Raw genomic sequence first — 21,949 nt, 5'->3', positions numbered from 1 at the left:
TGATGCTGCAGTTTCTGTTCTGAATGCTTCATCGGATCAAATTAAAAACCGAGCTAGGGGAGCACCTTAATATATTTACATTGAGGCCCATACTCTTGCTCACCAAAAGGTGGCATTTCGGGTGCAATGCAACACGATACCAGAACTCTACAAATTTCAAAGGTCGTAGCCAGGGTATCCCATGAGCTAATCAAAGATCACATCACCTACGTATGAAGTAAAATCCAAATGGAATATCTTTTCGGATAGTCCAGCACGCATGGATCTGGAAACAATTTCTGAAGAAAAATATAATGGAAGTGAAAAAGAAGAAGCCCTCAAATTGAAGTACACAAAACATCAATCAACAGAAATAGAAGAGTTTGAAAAGGATATTCTGCTGAGACTTGAGCGTAACCTTTAAAGATCATTTGCCATGGATGTGAGACATAGCATCCAGAAGTTGCTCCTTCCTCAGAGGTTTGGATAAGTAATAATCCATTCCAGCTTCAATCATCTTGGTTTTCTCTTCATTTTGCGTATGAGCAGTTAGTGCAATGATTGGGGTATGCACACCATATTGCTTCTCCTCTTCTCTTATGCATCTAGTAGCTTCATATCCATCCATGCCTTGCATCTGGAAACCAGATTTGTTTTCATCTCAATCGAAACAGAACAACAAAGAAAAATGTAAAGCGGGTTTCATATGATAGCCATGGCAAAACTTCAGTCGAGTATTCTTAGTTTAATGTAGTCAATGTGTTAAAATTTTTTGACTGCAGAGCTGAATTAAGACCATATTTTAACAGGTCAAACCGCAATGAACACATTTATTGGGAAAGTATAGTTTCACCATTTGCAAGTACAGTAACATAGTTGTATTTTTCTGTTGTATTGTGTCTTCTCATTCAAATGTATGAATTTATTTAACATATCGAAGGATAAGAATATAGGGAATTTTTACCTCACAGTCCATCAATATATAATCAAAAGGTAGAGTTTGATGAGCCCCACTCTCTCGTCTATCCCTCAAATTCTTGCAAACAACTACTAGAGCTTCTTCACCATTTCTGCACGAGTGAGTATCTGCACCAAGCTCAGAAACGAGTACTGTAGCCACTTTCTGTAGAACTTTATTATCTTCTACCACCAAGACTTTCTTACCCTGCAATGGTTTTTCACCCTTTGAGCTACCAATTTCCTGTATTTTCTTGTTCTGGTATGAAGGATGTCTTGATTTAAATTGTGCATGATCCCTACAACTTAGGCTTCTTGATTCAACAGAAACAGTTTTACTCTCGTAGTTGTTTCTTTCCATAATTTTTGCTGTTGGCATTATACCCCCGAACTCCGGAAGAAGTCCAATAACTTGATACAAACGTGATCCATGGAGTGGTTTGGAGATGATCTGATCCATTGCAGGAAGTTTATCCTCTTCAAGGCCTTGAACATTTATGCTGCCAGCTCCTGGCCCATCTATCCAGACAATCCTATTGCAAGTGCTGCAAAGGTCTCTTCTAAATTCAGCCACAGCCCTACTGATCTCTCGAAATGGTCCAGCACTTGTGTCAATCACAATCAAGACAAAGTTTGGTGTTTTCTTGGTACTTATTATATTCTCTGATGCAGGTAGAGAATCCTTTCCATCAAATGCACTAAGAGGCACGTCCTTTAATCCAGAACAAGAGTTACTAGACATAACTCTGCTCGATCGGTCAGTTCTCGACTTAAAATCAGATTTGTTGTTAGGCTTCAGACATGAACTCGTCAGTTTTTGTTTGATCGTTTTGAGAGTTTGAGGAAGGTATTCATAGTGCTTCACAACAGACACATCTATCCCTTGGCTTTCCATGAATTTCTTTGTGATTTTGCTCCTCTCATCACTAGAGAGGAAGAGTACAACATGGGATCCCTCTATTTTGGGGCTATGGATTGTAGTATTCAGTCCTGGCTGCTGATGGAAGTTACTTGAATACTGACTACCATGTGACTCCATGTCGTGATCATGTTCTTGGCTATCAGTCCCATACCCGCATGGAGTAAAGAAGGTGTTAAACCTGAAACAAGTACCCCTTTCACCTCGATCCTTTTCCACGATTGCAATCTCTCCGCCCATAATCCGAACCTAACATTGGACAAAAACATAATGTCACGGCAGTCTAAGGACTAATGAGGATTAAATAGAGAGGTGAAGTGAGTCTACATACCAGAGATTGAACAATGCCAAGCCCCAAACCAGTTCCCTCCTGTCCAAGTGCTGTCTCTTTGACTTGAACGTAGTTTTCAAAGACCATATTTCGCTTTTCCTTGGGAATTCCTCTTCCAGTATCACTCACTTCAAATACAAATTCCATACAACTTGGATCCTCTTGGATTCTGTTAACGACTTCCAAGTCCTCTTTGGTACCATCAGTCTGGAAAAGAAAACATGACATGCATCTGATTGAATTTTTCTGATTTGCAGAAAGTATTTTGTTTTCAAAACTAGGTTTTTTTGCCCAAACTCTAACCAAGACATGTCCTTCAGAAGTAAATTTGACAGCATTGCTCAATAGGTTCCATAAAATTTGTTTAAGTTTGCCTCTGTCACCTTTAACATGAGAACATTTCACAACAGATCCATCACAGGGGTCCAATACCACATCTATACCTTTCTTCAAACCAACGGTATAATACAAATCAACCACATCTTCAACAAGTTCTTGCAAGTCAAATTCTTCTTCTTCAAGTTGTGTCTTCCCGGCTTCGATCTTACTTGTGTCCAGAATGGAATTCAACATACCTACAAAATCTTTAGTATTGAGTTGAAATGACTAATATATTGAGCCAACATGCAAAACAAAATCTCCAAGACTAACCTAAAAGATCCTCTGCATTAGTTTCAGCTTGGGTTAAATTTTCCTGCAAATCTGATCCATAAGCTACTTTTACACTACATAACCTTATAGAACCTATAATAGCAGCCAGAGATGCACGGACATCATGACTTGCTCTTGCAAAGGCAAGACTTTTGTTCATACTTTTCCTTTCAGCCTGTTGAGTTGCTTCCAATTGTTTTATAAGTGCAGCACAAAGATACATTTCTCTCCTTGCAGCTCTAACAGAGGAGCAAATGAATGTGAAAATGGAGATAGCCATGGCAAGGACCATTAGCACGAGGAGTACAAGTGCAAATTTGACATTCTGGTGCAAGAAACTTACTAGTCCCCCGTATGGTATAGCTAACACATACACCTACAATACGAACAAAGTGCAGTTACCTCGCCATGAACATGAAGATGTTCAAGCCATCAAATTCATACTTACTGTCTTCAAATGTATGAAAATGTACAAACTTTTCTTGCACTTCATACAACCAAGCATATAAGGCATTATGACATTGTTGGAGGATTTAAGATTATAATAGATGCCTTAGGAAAAGAAACTTTGTTTTTTCTGTTAAGGCATAGCAGAAAGGTAACTTACCAATTTCACTCCAATAATTTCAAGAGGCGAACAGTAAAAGAGATACTTCATTTCCAATATTTCCAAAACAGAAGCTGTCAGGTTGCTGTCATTGGACTGACATGCAACATCACCAACCTTGCCTATTTGATCACCATTTGGTTTCCATATCTGAACTGAAACTGAATTACCGGCTTTCACGATTTGAGTATTTGGGATCCCTTGACTGAGTACTGTTCCATTATTTGTTGCCAGATAAAATGCCCCTCCATAAACTTTAATGTCATTCGAGAAGAAATCAGTAAATGGTTCAACAGGAAAGCCTAGCGATAAAGCTCTTCTTTGATCAATGCTAAAACTCATAAGTAATAGAGGATCTTGATCAGTACTCCAGCCAGTTCCTACTGAAGAATATCCATTTCCACTCTCCAACACTTCTAGAAACCAGCTTGAATTAAAGTCTAAGAGTGGAGGAGTCCTCATTGCTTCTCCGCAAAGCTTCCCTGTGTCGCGACTCACTGGTTGATTGTACCAAGTATAATTAGTCGCAGTAGCATGGGGAATGAAGGAAAATGAAGTGTTAGAATATACAGCGAAAGGTTGATCCCCTCTGATGTAATATGAGAAAAACAAGCCGTCCAATGCAATATATGAAATCTGGGACAGGTGTGGAATTGTAGACAAAGCAAAAAATAATGTAGGAGCCACCTATATAGTTTACCACCAGAAAAAGAAAAATTTCAGAATGTTAGCATTTGAATACTTATAGTATCTATAGCAATTAATGTTATCCCAAGTGAAAAACGATACAAAGACAGAAAGGCATATCAACCCGAGTTTCTATTGCTGAAAATGGAGGATCAGTTGTCTTCAAAGATGAGCTTAAAAATCTTTGTAAGTATGCAAGTGAATGATTTGTTGGTGACAACAACTTTGCTGTATTCTCAATCCCAGATAGTATTCCTTGATGGACCTTGTTGGAGTTCAACTTGGCTTCTGTTTCGATTCTATTAATCTTATTGATCCATAAAGGAATCAGCAAAGCAGGTAGCAGCAGCAGCACTATGAAAGACTGCACGTTGAAATACAAACATCTTCCAAAAGTTATATACATTTGACAAAATTAAATCAATGGAAAAACATGAAAACGATGTAGAAATGGGGAAAGGGGCTCTTAATCAGGACTCCAAGATACTACACAATTCAAGTTTTTCATGAAAAGGAAACCCCTGAAGTTTCAGTAATCAAGTCAAAGTTCAATTTTGTCCAGAATATGGCAACTAGAAAGAAATATTTTATCTTTGGCATCAACGATATAGTTTAAACAAAATTTCAGAAGTCTCACCAAAATTATGAAGAAGCTAAGTGGCCGCAAAACCAGAAATGAGCTTAGCTTCATGGAGGTTGGGACTTTAATTTTGCAATCAAAGGAAGGCCAGTGTCACCTCTGCATCTTACAGAGAAATGAGACAATTAAGAAGCATTAGCATTGTCCTGTTTTTCCATCAGTAGCATGATCAAGTTAATCTTTCTCTGCTTTTGAAATTTGGAATATCAGTAAATATTTCGTGGCATTGTAGGCAAGATTTTGGATTCATGACCATTGCTTCATGTGAATACAGATGTTTGATTAAATCAAAATCACCATTTTCCATCTTTTTCCAATTAATAACATTTTCCTTAACTTTACTGGGATAACTTGCAATTTTATGAGTTGTACAGCATATGTTCACACTCTAACAAAAGACCATCTGCAATGGTCCAACAACTTGTATATTCTGTTTCAACTCATATAGAGAAAATGTTTAACAAAACAAAAAAAATTTTAAAAATTAAAAAAGCTTTTACACATATGTGTTGGAAGTTTTATCAAAAGCCATCAAATAAATTCATCAATTCATGCCAAACGTAAAATATTCTATTATTCAGCAAATGAAATTATAATGTATACCCTTATACCTGTCTAAATAATCTTACGAGAATACTTGCATGTCAAATCATTTTCTAAAATTAAACATTATCGAAAATCACTAAGCATAGTTCACTTAAAATTTTTCAACACAAATTAATCACAAAACACAATGTTTCAATTCCATGCATCCGCATATGTCAATAATACGTTGAGAATTAAAAATCATAATTATCAAGTAACTCAGTCCTATCAATGACATGAAACGGAAATAAACAAACAATAAACTACAAAAAAAAAAGGAAAGAGAGAAAACCATAGAACTATGCAAATCCTAAATCGTTTTAGCTAAAGAAATCTTTTCCTCTCATCTCCTATGATTATAGAACCCAATAAAAATTCTATAATTTCGAGGGTATCCCATACAATTAATGCCTGAAATCATCAAAAGAAAAGAAAAATAAACAACAGAAGTTCTTCTACCTCTAATAACAACAAGAAAGACTTTAAAGTTGATTGCTTGGCTGAATTACACTAAGAAAGCTTAAGCACAGAAAAAAATAAAATTAAGTGATGGCATAATTATCATGGTTACGTACAAAATTCTACTATGAAAAAAAGAAAAGAAAAGGGGTTGAAAATTTACCTCGTAAGATATAGCTGCAAGAGCTGTCTGCCAAATATTATGCTTTCTTGAACTCTGTATATATACCAATCACACATATGTGATGTTCATAAATGGAGGCTGTCAGTTATTGCTTCTTGTGCAGTAGAGCTGCAAAAAGTTGGATGAGTTTAACTTAGAGATTAAAGGTAAACAAAAACTACCTTTTAAAAGTTTTCAAAAATCAAAAGTAGAGTTTATCATGAGAATCCCTTGGCAGAATTTTTGGATATGTTCCCATATGGTAGATTTGTTTCCTTTGTCATAGGCTTTTGTTTTCCTTTGTTAGTTTTGTTTCTTTTTCCCAATGCATGCATACAGGACTAGTAATATATGGACTTTCTTCCTTTTTTCCACAGTCAAATGGTGGACAAAGATGACAAATCATGACTAGTTTTTGTGTCTTTCCTCCGAATGTTTTACATGCCGTTTCTTTAGTTCTCTCACAAATTACAGTTAAACAATCAAGGATCAATTAAATGAGTTAATCATCTATTACTTTATTTAGTTTTAAACTATTGTTTTGGTCCAATCTCTTAACCCAAAAAAAATAGTTTTTTTTTTGTTTTGCCATTGTAAATCCATTATCTTCTATGAATTTAAAATTTAAGATGCGAATGCTTGTGAATTTAAATTTTATGGTTCCAATAGACACGGAAATTATCTTGTATCTGCATGCATCCAGGCCTAAAATTCATTTATGATGAAGTAAAATTTCCACAACTTCTTTGACAAGAATTATTTTTCTTTTCAATTAGGAGGACTTGTCATAGTAAATAATGACTAGGCAATCGGCAGCAATCGAAAGTAACAAATATTCAGGGAAGTAATTACAAGTAAGAAAAGTAAAAGAAAATCACAATAGTGGTGATATATATTGATCCTCCTTATAAAAGTGATTCTGTTTCCTTCTTAAAAGATACAAATTGATATGCTTCTCTTTAGTTTTCTGTCAAGTACTGATACGAATCACAAAATGGGCACAAAAAGAGGCTTCGAAAGGAAGGAAATCAGTACATGAATGACAGCATTTAGTAGCTGAACAATGTGGAAAGAGGCTAACAGATACATGCCAAAATGTAGGAGCAAATTTAAATGTTATATTATGTTACAATATGATAAATTGGTTTATAATATCAAGTAATTATAATATATGTTATATCATGTTATAATATCAAGATAAATTGATATATAAAAATTATATCAAGTAATATGTTATAATATGCCAATTTATCATGTTATATTCCTTTTTTTTTTTTTTGAAGGATATCATGTTATATTCTAAATAAACATATGTATACTTTGTATCAAGGGGAATAGGGGGTTTAATCTTAACTTTTTTGGCCACTTTTTATATTTTCTCTTTTAACCTCACAACAAAAGGGAAAGTACAATCTTCTCACGGAAGGAAAGAAGAAGAAAAACACACAATACACAAATTTACGAGCCTAATTAGAGATATCAAAATGGGTGACTTGAGAGGGTTTAAACGGGTTATAATGAGTAACGAGTATAACTGGGTCAACCAAATTATACCTATTTAATAAATGGGTAAAAAAATGAGTTAACCAATTTATATCCATTTAATAAAGAGATATAGGCATACCCAATTACCTCATACCCATTTATGACTCTTTTGAAACTCTTTTTTTTTTTTGCATATTATTTGACAAGAAATAACGACATTTTATTATTATTAGATTGGTAGGAAATTCAAATTTATCTATTTAACATCCACCAAAAATTGAGTTTAAATATATAATTATTTTTAAATGGGTATAAATGAATAAGTTTAATCAACTAACTTCTCACCAATTAAATGGGTTTAACTGAGTACCTATTTAGACCCATACAAAATTCATTGCATATCCAAATTGACTTATTAGTAGGCGGGTTTGGGCTAATTAATATATTGGGTTGTGATTAACTCATCTAAACCTAATAACCACTTCCCCCCCCCCCCCCAAAACAACCACACACAATAACCACCACTGCTTTTCTTTCAATTATGCTATTCAATTTACTGAATTTCGATCTTTTCTGTTACGGTGCAAATTTGACTCTTTTATCAAAGCTTCTATATTATGTTCATGATCACCTTTTTAAAAAAAAATTAAAATAAGGAAGGGATAAAATTTAAAAAATGAGATAGTGGAAGGAAGATTTAAATTCAAAATTTCTAAATCTTAAAAAGTTATCCCTAACTACTAGACTGAGACCTTATTAGTGTCATGGTCGTTTTTTCCTTCTTTCTGAGGGAGAGAAGGGGGGGGGGGGGGGGGGGTTATCTTAATTTCTTTGTTCGCTTTTAAAATTTCTTCTAATGACCTTGCAACAAAAGACAAAGTGTCATCTTTACACAAAAAAAGAAAGGAAAACACATGTCATGAATCGAACGATAATAGTGTATACACAGTTAGTGTATATAAGATTTACACTTTTTTTAAACCTATTTTTTCTTTTAATTTGCTCGCACATGGTATGTGCTCTTTCCTCAAATATGCATCAAGAGCCATAAGTGAACCTACTTACTCTTTCAACCGCACTCTTTTAACATACAGGATTTCGAACCCTTTTATCTAAGCTTTCACGGTCACCTTTCTTTTTTCTTTCAGCATTGATTGTCTTCTATTTTCTTCTTTTTTTTACCTTTCTTAACAATCAAGTATTCTTTGAATTTTGCCAGTGATACCTTGGTCTAGTGACAAGGTTGAGGTTTCAGGAATTAGAAATTTTTGGTTTAAATTTTCCTACCCCTTCCCGCTCCTTAAGTTTCATCTTCTTTGGAGAAACAGACACAGCTAATATCCAAGAAACATTTCCATTTTCACCTCTAATCAAATCACAGTTCCCTATACAAGAAAGCAATAGCTAAACCAAATCATCAAACGAGACATCTGAGACAGCATCCGTTCACAGTTTGCCGACTGGTAAAGCAGTTACCAACCATCACTGGGTATGTCAAAATCCCAGGTAAACAAATTGTGTCTCAGACACTATATCATCATAGATTTAACCTATTCAAAGAGAATAGAAGTTATTCACAGCATTTGCTAAGGCTTGAACTAATTAACCTTGTTAATTCTCTATTTCTTTACAAGGGAAATTCTGGCGAAGAGCGTCAATCAGTAAGACCGCCTTGTCCAGGCTTTCACCAATCTTCCAAACCTTGAAGTCTCGGTCGAAGTAGTTGGCATCACTCCATCGCTTTAGCGAAGTCATTGAAAAGGGACCTTGCACCATTCCCTGTGGATCCAAATAATGCCATAAACATTCGTCAGGGTTTCCAACAGCAGTATGCTTTTCAATCTTCACATCTTCAACTTCAGATTCATCATCACTTAATTCAATCACTTGAGCTGGTTTAACCTCTTTTTCTGATATTCCCGGAGAACCCCCATTGTCTTCTGAATCAACAGCCTGCACATCTGTACTGCTTTGCTCACCATTCACGACGACAGGCACTCTTGCTTTCTGAACAAGATCCGAGTGTTGGTAGTCTGCATTAAGATCGACCTCACACCAAGTCATACATACATATCGCATATAACTCTTTCAACGTAAAGCAACTCGGTATTAAATTAGGTATGGAGACGATGACGTGGTGATCGATCAACTGAGATAATAAGACTACTAAGCACTTGGTTTATTGACCTCAGAGATCCAACTAAGCCAGTTGAACATGGCATTATACTTACCAGCATTCCTTAAAAACAATTTTAAAACACGCCAACACGGTCTATTCATTCTGAGTGAAATAAATTAACCACAATATGGTAAAAAATGCACAAGGCTCCCAAAAATCAAAGCTCATTCCAAGATTAAAGCTTTTCTTGTTTTGCATATGCAATAAATGATCCAATACGACTTGAAGAAAAAAGTATATTTAGTCACCCCTTTCCTCAACCTGCCTAAACATCTCATACTCAGCTTTGGATCCAGTATAAAACAAAAAGAAAAATATTCCTTCTATAGGAAATCAAATTACCAGGCTTCGTAATTAGATGCTACAATGCAGGTCAAGAGTTTGGTGCCATATACTCCTGGTCCAAAAGAAAAGGTTATGGCAACAAATATTTGATATTAACCTAATTAAAGAAAAAATAAATTGAATAATTACTTTTCAAAATGTGTAACTTACTCTTTTCTCCTGCTAAGCAGAGGTTAGCTTTCTATTGATCGCTACTCTTAAGCTCAATAAGACTTGAGCAGTTCATAACCAAATGTAATCCAACAACGACAGCAGTAATTTTACCTAAATATATGTAACAGGTCCAATTCGTTGCTGCTTGTTAAAATATATTTGTCTCAATGCATGCACGTTTCATCTTACATAGCTAGATGTTGCTGGTTTTATTACAGCAAAGGAAAGAATAAAAGGTGCTTCAAAGCCTTGCCATCGTCATGAGAAAGGGAACAAATTTCAGCACATAAGAGGGGATGAAGAAACAAATTTACCATTTACATCTTCTACACATGGAATTTCACAAAGAGAACCACTAATCTCCTTATCTGAATTGCCCTCACTATGTCTGGAATGGATCCCTACATCTGCACAACCTGAATATAACCATAATATTGCCAACAGTATAAGAAAATTGAACCCAGCAACTCCTTTTACAATATTAGTAAGAATTGAAAACTGAAAAACTTGATTTCACCCTTGAACTGTAAAAAGACTAAATTAGAAAAATAAGGCCATGAATGACTCGTAAATCATATCATCAGCAATGAGAATCCTAGTTTCTTGTCCATCAACAAAAAAGACCCAAAAGGATTCCTGAAGCTCTCCCTAGAGAAGCAGGCAAAATACTCCCGAGAGCAATAATAACCAAAATCACTAGTACATTAAGAAGCAGAGCTGCCCAATACAATTAACCATAACCTCATGATAACAACTGCTTGAATCTACAATGAAATCCACTAGAATGATTGTAAACAGCAAGTCCAATCATTGATAGTATTAAACCAAAAATAAACAATTGCAGTTTCTCTGCTTGAAGGAACTCTGAAAGAACAGATGAAAGTTGAAGCTTGATACATTAACCAGACCTGCTAAATGCTACAATCAAGTTCATTTAAATGATGCTAGAAATTATGCAAGCACCAAATTTACTGGACCAAGCAGTTAAAAAATGCATATTCTTACTTTAAGGTACTTAGGAACAGAAGAAAAGGCAAGCTTAGCAGAAACACCAAAACAGAAGGAAGAACTAGACAACGCAAGTGAGAGATGAGTTATTTCTGGTGTTGATGCATTCTAAATGAAATAACCAACAATCAATAGATTGAAACAGGGTAATTTACAACGAATAAAGAGCAACAGATTCTCATGCTCAAATTTGGCTTTGCCAGAGCTGCAATTTGAGATATTGTGGTAAGGACATGCCATGGACTAGCAAATTTTGGCAACCCCCCACCCCTCTATGAAGAAACATGTTTAGATGCTGTTCATTAAGAATGAAAAACCTTTGCTGCAACAGAGGAGCAATGTCTGTTAACCCACACCAGACGGTGAACTGGAATGATGACTGGTTCAAGAGATCATTCTTAAGTTGCCCAAATCCAGTCATAGATAGAGAGAGAGAGAGAGAAAGAATTGTGAGCCAATGGTTCAACACTGGCTTTTCGACAGTTTTGGCTGATTTCACAGGTTTTTGTCGAGGTTTGACCAGTTTGTTAGCTGCCCAGTTTTTTCACTTAAACATACTGGATAGATGGCCAGTTCACGATTGAGCCAGTTGGGTCCAGGTTTAACTACAGCCCAGAGAATTCCACAGAAGTGGAATGACCAGTGACCGACAGAACCAAGAGAGCTCAGTACTCACCTGCATCATAAGTAAGATTGATATTTGAAGCCTCCAAATGACTTGATTTTGGTGAAGAACTATTCCTTTCTTCTACCTTTTCTAGGGCATCCACAGGTGTGGCTTCAGGCTCTATTTCATCAGCGATCACTTTGGGCGTCTCTGCTAGAAGTCTTTCCTGTTCAGATGACTTCACCAGCTGCTCTTTTCTTTCCAAGTGCTCAAACATTGTAAATTCCAGAGCAGGTTAAGTAAACAAATATGAATATCTGTCGAGTTTCTTATAGGTCGATTTGTCACATGGGTGAGCAAAGGAAAATGCACACACTTTTTCCCCTGCAAAATGAGTTCTTGATTGTTCTACATTATCAGAAATCCTATTGTCAACTTAATGTGAGGTAAAGATTGTTGACAGCAAAGAACAACTTAAGATTATGATCGAGCACCATCATTAAGAGGAAACCACTAACTTTCCCCAGATGCATTGTTTTGCAGATAAATTACCCACATCATTTCTCATCCAAGTCAACTAACAGTTATAATTTCTAACTTGCTCAAAATATCATCTCAGCAACATTAAATTTTTAACCCAACAGAAAGGGATGATTACAAGACAGGATGACAAGCCCTCAAGGTTTTCAGAAACTACTCATATGACAAAGATACTGAGAACTTGATGCTTCAGAAGGAAAAGTTTCTTTTCCTGAACAAAGGAAACACATAATCAAGATTGTCACTTCATGCTGTGTGATTTCTTTAACAGTATTCTCTTCAAAGCAACCTAAAGTTTATTTTCTACGTCATGCAATTTAACGCCCAGAATAATGCAAGATAAGATCAACATATCCATTTTTTAACCATCTTATAACACATACACCCCATAATATTGCGACAAACATTACCAGAAAAAATAATGCCTTAGTTGTTGAAGCAATAGTTCCTGCATTTGTAAATCTTAGCCAACAAGAAAATCAAAGATTACTCTTTAAACCATCTTGTAGCACTTTTAGAACTTTATAAATGACCATAAAGCAGCTCCAACAGAGCATTTTATCATGTATATGAATTAAGAACCTTACAATTTCTAATAGTGTATAATTAAGGTATATGGCAAGGATATTCTCTACGCCACCCCTTCTCATTCGCCCGATCGATAAACTTTTGCAAAAGGGCAATTTGTCTTGGAATCCACTACAATCACAGAAATATATGAAAATTCTGGAAATGGTTAGGAACAACCAACAGCACTAAAACTACACTGTAGCAGATTCCATAAATGCAAATTGGAGGCCATTGTAACAATTATTCCTGCATAAAAAATGTGGAAGCAACTAGGAACTTGAGCCAGAAAACAAATCAGCAAGCATATAGGTGCAAAATCATTTGCAAAAGACTCTTTCATCTTCTAAAAAAAGTAAAAAAAAAAAATCAATGATAATAAAAATTGATGACCGAACTAAGATCTAAATTGACATTCCAACAGATCAGTAAGTAGAGACAGGAGAGAGAGAGATAGATATTCCTGTTGTATATGTATGTTTATATATATATATGTATATAGAGAAAGAGAGAGAGAGTTTGAAATATGTCTACTTACATGCTTTGTTATATCCTTGTGCAACATTTTAGCTTTCATCTCAAGCTCCACCTATCACAGAATCCGCAATTGCGGTCAGTACTTGATGCCAGAGAAGAAAAAATCTTTGAAGGACAGTAGACAAAGAGCAAATGAAATGAACAAACAAATCCTCAATCAAATGGATCTCTTTAGGAGTTTCCACCACAGCTATGCTCACAAAAGAAAAGCACTTATTTTAAATTAGTTTTCGCTATCAGATAGAGAGAGATATCCCACATGAAACTTGCAAACAGAATAAAAACATTAGAACAACTGAAACTTGAAACTCTGAGATGAAAGAGATTTAGATTACAGACAAAGACTTGCGTCTGACATGAATATTGAGAGGGAGCTAAACATAGTTTAACAACTGGAAGCAGCATCAAGGATAACCTCTCTCTCTCTTCCCCCCCTCCTCTCCCTCTCTCTCACTCTCTCTCTCTCTCTCTGGTGTTGATCTATCCACATGAAGTACATACATTTTACCTGAAAACTCCCCATTTTGGGATCTCAAAGTCAATGTCTTTAGAATAGGTGGTTTCAGTTATCCAGTGTGCCATCATCCCTAGTTTAGTATATAGCTGCAAATAAACCAAGTAGAAATCTCTCTCTCTCTCTCTCTGTGGTGTTGTTTATCCAATGAAGCCCATGCATTTTATATAAAAGCTTCAGATCTCAAAATCAATCTCTTCAAAAGATCCAATGGTTTTATAAGACACAAATACTCTGTCTCAGAGCAATGTTGTATACTTGACACAAGAGATTGAACCTTAATTCTAGCTAGAGATTTGTTTGTCCTAGCCTGACAATCCAGAACTTTGAGTCCAATTATCTTCCGTTTATCTCTTCAAACAACAATAAAATGGAAGGATGTCAATTACAATAATCATCCGAAACTGAAGAAGAAATCTTACAACAGTAGGCCTTTTAAGCAAACCAGCTTTGACCCTTTCACGCAAATCCTGACATTCTGCCTGCAATTGACACCGCAAAGATGAGACGCCATGTTAAAAAATATAGGATTTAACTGATCCTCTAATAGTCAGTGATAAGAAAACGAGTGAAAATCCACAGTCAACATGTAACTCTAGTTTCAAAAATAGGTATATTGAAGGTTTTAAAAAAATAGCACGAGGAAACATTTAAAAATTAATGAAAATGAGTTAACAAGAGATAATGATGATTAGGTTACCAAAAGGAAAAAGAATGACATCATTAGATGGTTCCAGTGAAATTTTAACAACTTTTCAAGGCAGCATTATGCAATATTGCTGAATTTGGAAGAAAAGAGTACTTCACTGTACTAAGGAAAAACAAGGAAATTGCGAAGGCAGGGGGAAATATCGGTGGCAGAGAGAACTTTCATATGCACATTGAAAATGCACTTTTTCGTGCTCCTCATCTCATTTGGGTGGCAAGAGAGGAGGGTGATATGCACATTGCCAGTGCTGTTTTTCATGCCCCTCTACCTCATTTGCTGGGATGTTGAGGATCTAAAGTTCCCTGCCATTCCATAAAATGGGGGAGAAGCTAATTAAGACAAAATGGAATCTGGTATTCTCTTCAAGAAGACTTCATCCTATTTAAACCATTTTAGCTCATCTTTGTGATGGAATAATTTTTGATTGACAAGATCCCCAGTGCTTTACTATTTCTATATCTATTCTTTCCAGAGAAGAACATACAGACTGAAGTTTAAGATTATCTCCTGCTTCTCAGGCTGACTTTTAGATTCTTGGCCCTTCCAAGGGTGATACGCACAAAGACAAACCAAGGACCTGTCTAAGGGGGGGGAGGGTTGGATTGGGTGGTAAGGGGGGAGGAATTGTAAGTATGAGGTCTGGGGTAGACCTCCCACTTACCCCAAAAAAACAAGAAAGGACCTGTCTGAGGGATAACACCGACCTTAAAGGACAAGAAAGGAACAAAACCCCCAACTAAATGGGGGCATCTCATGAGACAATGCCTACAAGGACTCTAGACAGACTGATATTCAGATTGAGATCGATGAAAGTTAATGAATTGAATAAAAGCTTTTACATCTTATTCAACTTGAATATTTGATGCACACAAAACCCATGGTTCAACCCCAACAAGTCTTTGGTATCAAATTCGTTGTTACTCAATATTCAACAAGAAGAAATTAAAAACTAAGTTCCAAAAAGAACTCAAGAAAAAGAGAATTAGGAAATTTCTACAAAACATCATTCTACACACAGTGATGATTAGGTGCCATCATGACATTAAAGAAAAGACACTCCTAGCAAGTCTATTTGTCCTGATCCCTGCACTCAATACATCTTTTTATCCTCTTTCAAAAAAATTTCTCTCAATTCACCATAAAAAGAGAGAAGTCCATATGCAAGGTGCCACATCTTTTGTTATGCCCTCTTTGGAAGAAACTTAAGTTGATGACTGAGTGACCAATTCTGATTTCTCTAGCAATCCTACTTCCTGTTACACTTCAATAGCTTCAGAAGCACACACCAATTACCTCAGAGAAGTTATCATCGGACAACATTTGAATTCGTACTTCTTTCATGTAATTTGAAAGTCGAAGGTAAACTTCTTTGCTACCATCGCCTGCTTCAATCATCTGAATACCTGTTTAAAGACTGAAAGTCATAAATAACCAGTAAACAGCAAAAAGAAATGACACAGACAATATAGTATTCAAGTACCGTTTTAATGTTCTTTAAGAAATGTCTATTGAGAGAACTGATATAACATATACCTGGAAAAAAAGGAAAAACTATACTATCAGAACTACTCCAGTGACTCTTCTCATTATGCATATGATGTATTAAAAAACTCATGAGGTGTTCAAAAAGTCTGGAACTACCAGCCTTTTCAATATATTTTTACCAAGAATAGTATGTAGAACCACTCTCATCAAATCACAGATCATATCTGTAGATATTGTTTGCAGGGCAGAAATTCAAATGGGGATTTTCCTTATCCTATGAAATTGCACATATAACAGAAACAAGAACCCAAAATCTTATAAGCACAATATTTGTAAATGAAGGAGCATTTTTTCCAACCTCACAAGTTGAATACGAAAAACATATGACCTCATGTTTCATGCAGGATTACAATATGCTTCCAAGTAAAAGTAAAGAATTAGCTGACTGGCTGGCATTCCTTAGAATGAATTCTTCCACTGAATTTTAGGTTGGCCTTCTCATTTCTTTCATAATAGGAGGGAGAAACACTTGCAGCACCAGACATACAGTCCTTATGCAATTGATCATAATTGCACAATTGTTATCCAATCATTTGCTAATTAAAAGCAAGAACAAATTCTATGGATTCATATGCATTAGTAGTGAATGAATTTGCAAAGGATGCTAACTTTGGAAATAGCATTAGAAAAAGATGCACGCAGATAAAATACAATTACCTATTATTTGCTGCAGCTGGTGGGAGTTTTTCTGTAAGTAATCATCGGGGTCAGATTTAATCTTCACGAAGCTACCCATCAATTTATCTTCAAAACTTTCAGGGGCAGTTACAAGATCCTGAACTAGACTCCTTTTTAGATAGACAAGCTTAATATTTTCAGGAATGACAGCGGCAAAACAGCTTTTAGGACTTTCAGGGACTTTTTTCTGTTGGTAAGATAATTTGTGCTCTAAAGTTGAAGCTTTCTTGTTCATATAGGTTATATTACCACCCTCCTCTTCTGAACTGTATTGAGAATCATCTTCTGAACTATCATGGTTTTCAGCAAAATGAGCTTCCAGCAGATCATAGACCTTTATCCGAGGGATGGATCTTTTTCCAAAAAGAGCATAAAGCCATTGATCACACATAATTTTCTTCTTCTTTGCAGGATCAGCTAGGTTATTGGCATTTATATATTCATTCATGATGGCTGTAACCTCGTACCGATTCAGCTTCTTGCTGGTATCCTTTCCGATTGATTCAAGAAACTCCATGAGAGGTTTTGACCCCCACCCAACAAACTCTAGTTTCCTCACTTTTCTCCTTTTTTTCATAGGAAGGAAGGATGGGTCACTGGATTCTTCCACCCAAAAAGATGAATCGTCCTTCATGTCTCACAATGAACGAAAAGGACGAAAGCTTTTAGACTTTATAAGCCTTAACCAACTGCAAATTTACTCGCACTTCCAAGAGATAAAAATTTGTACAGGAATAGAAGGACTACACGTTTAGCTGGTTCCTTGTACCCTTGAGTATCCAGAACTGTATGTGAATGCACGACTAAGACTACTGAGAGCCAAGAATGGACATACTACTCTACTCAGTGAGAGCAAAACCAAACTGATGTGCAACTTTGCCAACACAACAAATTCAACTCCATTAGCTCAACAATTAGTTCAGCCTCAAACAATGCTGCACAAAGGAACAAAATTCAAATGATATTCTCCTTTGAGAAGGTATTCCGAGATAGAACAGGACTCCAGACATAAAAAGCAACTTGACATTGTAACAACTGAGAAAGAAAACAACGTCAAAAGAACATGGCTGCAAAATTCTAAAAAAAGATTGAGATCTCACTTCAACAAAGCAAAGTTAAATCTATACTTAAATGAACTGCAAGATACTTTGCCAAGGAAACAATAAGACGTAATTGATAGGGGGCATCCTATAGTTGTAAGTTAGAAATCCCTCTTCAACAAAAATCTGTATGCATGCGCCCCAGCATAGTTGGCCATGCAAAGTTATCCAAGACTGCACATGTCACCCAAGATAAGGTAAAGGGAGTCCTCTTCCTTTATGGGCAAATCTTTGCCTAAAAATAGTATGAAAATAAACAAAATCAAGGAGAACCACTCAGGAAAAAGAAACTGCTAAGGTCATTTGGATTGTTTTTCTCATAATATAGCATTATATAACCTCAAATGACAAAAGAGAGCCACTAGGGAACAAGTAAAAACTTTCTTAATTTGGATTGTGTCTTGATGGACAATTCACCAATTAGTATGGTTCTGTGCATTTAGCACCCTCCTTATTCTAAATGGAGTAAAAATCTTCTTACATGGAGAAGTATAACCAAATGGTTAGAATCCACAAAGAATGTTTTACAAGAAAAGAAAGACCAATGTTAACAACTTACGTTCTTTTCTCCGTGTTACCTTTTAGCAACTAAATGCCTCAAAACTGCATTGCAGGGTTCCAAAGCACACAATTTAACCTTCATCAAATGATTCTATGCAGGAAGACAAAATACTTTAATCTAAGAGGTTATAGCTAGATCTGAAACTAAATCATTAATCTTATGATATATTTAATTGCAAAGATAGTCCCAGAGAACTATATTTGTATGTAGCATTCCAGGCAGAAAGATAGTACCTGATGTTCCTGTATATGACTTTATACAATTTGATCACTTTAGAGGTACATGACACGCATGTTCCTCACATGTCCAATAAAATTGTATATCCTAGTGAAAGCAGGTATCACTCGCTGAAAGGTAAATTAGTAACATATTAGATTTACGAATGAGCTATTATTCTAAACCTTGTAATTCTAGACAGCCACTTGCTCACCCTTCCTATCACATGGGAGAAAAGAAAAAGACAGTGAGAGGGCTTTCTAATTTTTTTCGCATTTAGTTAGAAATCATACACTTAACAATCTCTTTCATGGACAAATTAAGAAAGCCAATTTTCAGAACGTCATTCAACCAAAAAATGTCATTGCAATGTACAGATGTTGGTGCATTCCAGCACATTGGAAAGTATAGCTTTTCTACAGTGACTACACCATCTCATATGGCTTGAAAACATATGATCGAGGGAGTACCAAGTTGTAGCTGTCTAGTGCTTATATTCATACCAATACCATTTGAAACTCATAAGTTGAATGCTTACCATAAAACTCTTCTTAAGCAAACCAAACTGATATTTAGACTGTTCACTTGTTAAGTCTGTAGTTTTTTACCAAAAAAGGCATTCAAGGGCAACCAGCCCTACCGCAGTGCGTCTGAAGCCAAGACAAGTCTAATACTGAGCACTGATCAACTGCAAGTAAGTATTATGAAGTTTAAATATCAACTTTATAACTCCATAGTTGACTACCAATTTTTGTTTCATGCCTACTTCCTAACATGTCAAACTGTTTTGCATTTTTAATTTCTCAGCAGGCAAATTCCAGCCAGCAAACTAAATATACAGTATTTGATTCATCAAATCAACAAACAAACCTTTAATGCAGTATAAGGCTTTTGTCTCAACACATTCTAGCAAAAGCTATGTTTCAGTAGGCAGTAGCCTCCTTCAAACATAAAGGCCATTACGTACATTCAACATGAAAACAGCACTACCAACTCTGCCCCACCCCATTCAAAGTCACCGCCAAGTTCAAACCATCACCTCACGGACCTCACTTATCCTTTTCACACCATAGCTTAATGAAGAATCACAAGCTACTATATCCTCAGCTAAATATCTACTATTTTCCTTGGGCATTCTCCACAATCCACAAGACAGCGTATTGGACAATCAGTAACTCAATTAAATTACTTTTTAACAAAAATGTTCTGACAATTTCACTAAAAGAATTGAATGATTGAACCCACTTTATCAATTTCCAACAAGTGTAACAAACCACCCTTTATCAAGAATTACAAATGAAGGCCACAACTCAACTAGAACATGTTATAAGTGAATCTAACATGCACAATGGAATCCATTACTTTGTAAAAAAAATGAATAAGATAAAAGGAAAAAAATAGAAAAAAAAATGTACCTTAGCAGCAATAGCCAATGCTAAATTCCAGCAAAACCCTGAAAGGAAAATTACAAGTATTAACCCAACACAACCAAAAAAAAAAAAAAACCAATAGAAACAAAGAATAAATAACAGAAGGGATATTTTGTACTATTTTGTACCAACTGAAATACTTCACCAAAAATTGGAGGGACAGAAAATAGAAAAAGAAATGTCAAAAATTGGAGAGGCTAAAAACCAAGAAATGGGCTTGCATGCATTAAAAAAATAAAAAATTTGACTTCAAAGAATGTGAAAATTGCTCTCTTCAGTGCTCAAGTGAAGAAACAGACGGTGGGGTTGTTCGAAAGAAGGAATTTCTTGCAATGTAAAAGTCGGAGAAATAGTGGGGAGAAAAAAAAGATAGAGAAAGACGAGACAGAAGAGAGCGAATTGGAGAGAATGGAACAAGGAGGTTGGTCGTATGGGCAGCTGTCGGAGCCGGAGAAGCTTGCCGCTGACGATATTACTGTAGACTATACAGTAACAGTTTTGCATTTGGAGGTGGACCAACAGTTACCGTTCAAAGTTCCACCTATTTCTTGTTTTTGAGCGACTACAGGGTACAAGTGTACAGATGCTAGTATTGTAGGTTACTAGACAGGCCCAAGGGGTGGGCCTCCAAAGGGGTGCAGGCCCAAGTGGGCTAAGGGGACTAGAGGTGCACTAAGCTGTAAACGAATCAAATCACCGGTAAGTGCTTATGAATCGATTTAATCAAAATTCGACTCAATCTCAATCAATATCAACCTCGAGTCGAGTTGGAGCCACCCCAATCGGGGGCTCGAGCATAGAGAAGCTGAGTTCGTTAGCGTGCGCGAACTGCTTGGTTATATATATATATATATCCCTAATTTCTATTATTTGTTAAGGAAAAACTACTATTTTATTCATGTTTTAAATAAAATAATTCTTTTTTAATTCTTTTAAACTCGAGTAGGTTTGAACTTGAGCTCTACTCAGCTCGCATTTGAGGTCGACCTCGAGGTTGAACTTTATATTTCGAGTTTGTCGAGTTCGAGATCGAATTCAAGTTTAGTAAAATTGAGTCTAGATTCAATTCGATTAAACCAAAACTCGACTCAAATCAACTTGACTCATTTGCAAGCCTACTTGTCGTCTCACCTGCAATCAGGGCTGTATCTCATGTTTTAGCCAACTCATTTAAGGGGAGTTCATTGCTACTTAGCATGTGTTATTGCTATTTTCTCTCTTCTTCAATTAGAATCTTTTTTTTATTTTTGGTTTGAGGTCTTATTTTTTATTTGATATATGTGTGAAATGAAGGAAGATTTAAAAAAAAATATTTGATTTTAATATAAGTAAAAATAGAACTAAGAAGAGAATAGAAAGTCTTTTAGAATTGGTGACCATACAAGATTAACTGAAAATAGATCTTGAATGAATGATAACTATACAAAATTTAAACTTGAAATCCAATATTTACACATGTCATGGATCCAACAGTTTAGTGTATATACTGTCAGTGTATATAAGATTTACTCATAAAATAAACTGCTAAAAGTAAAGAAAGAAGATAGTAGAGTAAATAGAAGAAAATAGCGAGAATATTTGTGTTACTAACTTATCAGATGTTCCACAGGTTCAATGGATTTCAAAGGTCACAATGAGTTTTATATGCCCTCTATTTATACGTAATACAAGTTCAAATGTACATGTACCGGTATTAATGTAGATACATATAGATACATGAATTTAGTATTTTAAACATGTAAATTGAGTAGTTCAATAGATGAACTAACAAACTGCGAGAAGATATCTAAATATAC

General features: G+C 35.6%; 2 protein-coding genes across 2 annotated transcripts; both read right to left on the bottom strand.

Moving 5' to 3' along the window:
- Nucleotides 1-406: 406 nt before the first annotated feature.
- Nucleotides 407-8,946, bottom strand: LOC113759473 (histidine kinase CKI1-like). The gene is made up of 8 exons (XM_027302051.1): nucleotides 8,940-8,946; nucleotides 8,751-8,848; nucleotides 4,256-4,495; nucleotides 3,445-4,131; nucleotides 2,838-3,213; nucleotides 2,187-2,761; nucleotides 944-2,104; nucleotides 407-616 (listed from the first exon to the last, which is right to left on the bottom strand). The coding sequence occupies exons 1-8, from the start codon at nucleotides 8,944-8,946 to the stop codon at nucleotides 407-409; spliced, it is 3,354 nt and encodes a 1,117-aa protein (XP_027157852.1).
- Nucleotides 8,802-20,676, bottom strand: LOC113764053 (uncharacterized protein At5g08430). The gene is made up of 10 exons (XM_027308090.1): nucleotides 20,282-20,676; nucleotides 20,139-20,176; nucleotides 16,825-17,780; nucleotides 15,916-16,025; nucleotides 14,336-14,395; nucleotides 13,401-13,451; nucleotides 12,924-12,994; nucleotides 11,825-12,033; nucleotides 10,455-10,556; nucleotides 8,802-9,496 (listed from the first exon to the last, which is right to left on the bottom strand). Exons 3-10 carry the CDS (start codon nucleotides 17,477-17,479, stop codon nucleotides 9,075-9,077), a joined length of 1,680 nt encoding a protein of 559 aa, XP_027163891.1. The 5' UTR covers nucleotides 17,480-17,780; nucleotides 20,139-20,176; nucleotides 20,282-20,676; the 3' UTR covers nucleotides 8,802-9,074.
- Between the last annotated feature and the right edge of the window lie 1,273 nt (nucleotides 20,677-21,949).

Source organism: Coffea eugenioides, chromosome 2 (assembly GCF_003713205.1).
Source record: "Coffea eugenioides isolate CCC68of chromosome 2, Ceug_1.0, whole genome shotgun sequence".
Lineage (NCBI taxonomy): Eukaryota > Viridiplantae > Streptophyta > Magnoliopsida > Gentianales > Rubiaceae > Coffea > Coffea eugenioides.
This window is presented reverse-complemented; position numbering and strand designations above follow the sequence as displayed.

Coding starts and splice junctions, on each gene's coding strand:
- LOC113759473 (XM_027302051.1), bottom strand. Junction 2,762..2,837: donor TAATGCAGAGGATCTTTTAG/GTTAGTCTTGGA, acceptor AAGATTTTGTAG/GTATGTTGAATTCCATTCTG. Junction 2,105..2,186: donor TTGGCATTGTTCAATCTCTG/GTATGTAGACTC, acceptor GTCCAATGTTAG/GTTCGGATTATGGGCGGAGA.
- LOC113764053 (XM_027308090.1), bottom strand. CDS start 17,479: ATGAAGGACGATTCATCTTTTTGGGTGGAAGAATCCAGTGACCCATCC. Junction 10,557..11,824: donor CAATCTTACTTATGATGCAG/GTGAGTACTGAG, acceptor GGTTATATTCAG/GTTGTGCAGATGTAGGGATC. Junction 9,497..10,454: donor ATGTGTAGAAGATGTAAATG/GTAAATTTGTTT, acceptor ATCTTAATGCAG/ACTACCAACACTCGGATCTT.